The following is a 1575-nucleotide window of genomic DNA, read 5'->3' on the forward strand; positions in this document are numbered from 1 at the left end:
AGGTTGAGAGAGAGAGAGAAAGTTTTTTTAATCAACTGTATAATATTCTTTGAAAGAAAATTAATTCCTGGTTGGAGTACATAATAATGAGCTTTCCAAAAATTTTGTAATAAGTATATTTTAAAATTATTATAAAAAATATTCTTTGTCAAAAGATAATCATCACTTAAAAGGAAGAAAATAAATTGAGTAATCACTTTTCTTAGCAATACAGTGATATTTTTCTGCGTGTAGGAAGTACTTGTGGAAGTCTTATATGTGTTTATTATAAACATAAAAATCAAATAAACGGTGAAATACTCAATATACTTTATTGCGCTTTTAGGTAAAATATGTATTTTATAATTCAAAATGTTTACATTTTACTTTTACATTCAGATTAAATCAGTGTACAAAGGTTTTAATATGCATCGGTCCGCACTAGCACGTCCAATCGAATTCGCTACAAGAGTTACACAATTCAATGCAATATAAATCCCGTATCAATTCCAACAATTTTCCAGAAATTAAACACAAGAATGAAAAAAGCCATATTCAATTAAGGCGATTCTTTGCGTATCTAATAATAAATTTTTTTATGAATTTATACAATTTCTAATTCAAGTAAATTGTTCGCCAATTACTTGTCTCAAACATAGGTCTTCGAACACAGGTCTTAAATCGAAGCTGGAGTAGTAATATCATAAATCAAATTTACAAGTAATTTAATATTATTAACTAATAAACATCATAAAAACTATAAATAATTTTTTATGAAAAATATTACTTCGGGATTTGAACCCGGATTTCCCGTATTTTTATGCGAGAAATTCCGTTCAAAACTTAAATTTACTCCAATCCTATAAAAAAATAAATAAATGTTTATTTTAAGGAAACTAATAAATGCACACGATTATTCTGCGTGTGTTAACATCATTTCAAGTAAACAATAAATAATTTGTGGAATAACAGGATAACTTACCTCCGTAATCCATGTAATTTTCGGTAGCGTCCACGAGACCGACTATCACGACGACAAGAATGAAAGCTGCGCAATATTTGGCATACATAATGCTCTCCTCTCTTCTCTGCAATCAAATAAACGATTCTACATGTGATTTTTGATTCCTCTGGTCGATTTTGCGGACATAAACGTGTTTTGCTTCGGGCATGTGCGGTCGAGAACGCGCATATGTGCCAAGCGTGTTATCTAATCGATTTGGTAAAGAATAAGTTTCCTTCTTTTTTTTTACGTTGCAAAGATGAAAGAGATTGTCACACTAATATTTTATAATTCAAACGTTGTAGCATGACACAACACGTTGCAATAGTAGTTTTGTTTCACTAAAACTTGCACTTTGCAGGAGCCTCGACCATGCTGGAATATGTACTACGTTTGTCGCTGATATAATTCCCCCATGTGTCGTTTGAACATGCGAACGTTTGACGAAAATGTGTGAGGGAAGATAAATTCAAAACCACTACGATAACAATCAAGCCAAGTATGGGTTTCGCGGTTAAATAACATAGCCTACTCGAGAGAGAGAGAGAGAGAGAGAGAGAGAGAGAGAGAGAGAGAGAGAGAGAGAGAGAGAG

The 1575-nt window shown here is 32.1% G+C and overlaps 1 protein-coding gene across 2 annotated transcripts in view; it reads right to left on the reverse strand.

The window, feature by feature from the left end:
* Nucleotides 1–1575, reverse strand: part of LOC108762490 (short neuropeptide F) — a 33838-nt gene that overhangs the window by 23673 nt on the left and 8590 nt on the right. For both annotated transcript variants that reach the window (XM_018509510.1, XM_018509511.1), the window contains exon 2: nt 962–1067. In XM_018509510.1, the coding sequence (XP_018365012.1) occupies nt 962–1049 (88 nt within the window). In that variant the 5' untranslated portion in view covers nt 1050–1067. The remainder of the gene's footprint in view (nt 1–961; nt 1068–1575) is intronic.

Source organism: Trachymyrmex cornetzi, unplaced genomic scaffold (assembly GCF_001594075.2).
Source record: "Trachymyrmex cornetzi isolate Tcor2-1 unplaced genomic scaffold, Tcor1.1 scaffold302, whole genome shotgun sequence".
Taxonomy (NCBI): domain Eukaryota; kingdom Metazoa; phylum Arthropoda; class Insecta; order Hymenoptera; family Formicidae; genus Trachymyrmex; species Trachymyrmex cornetzi.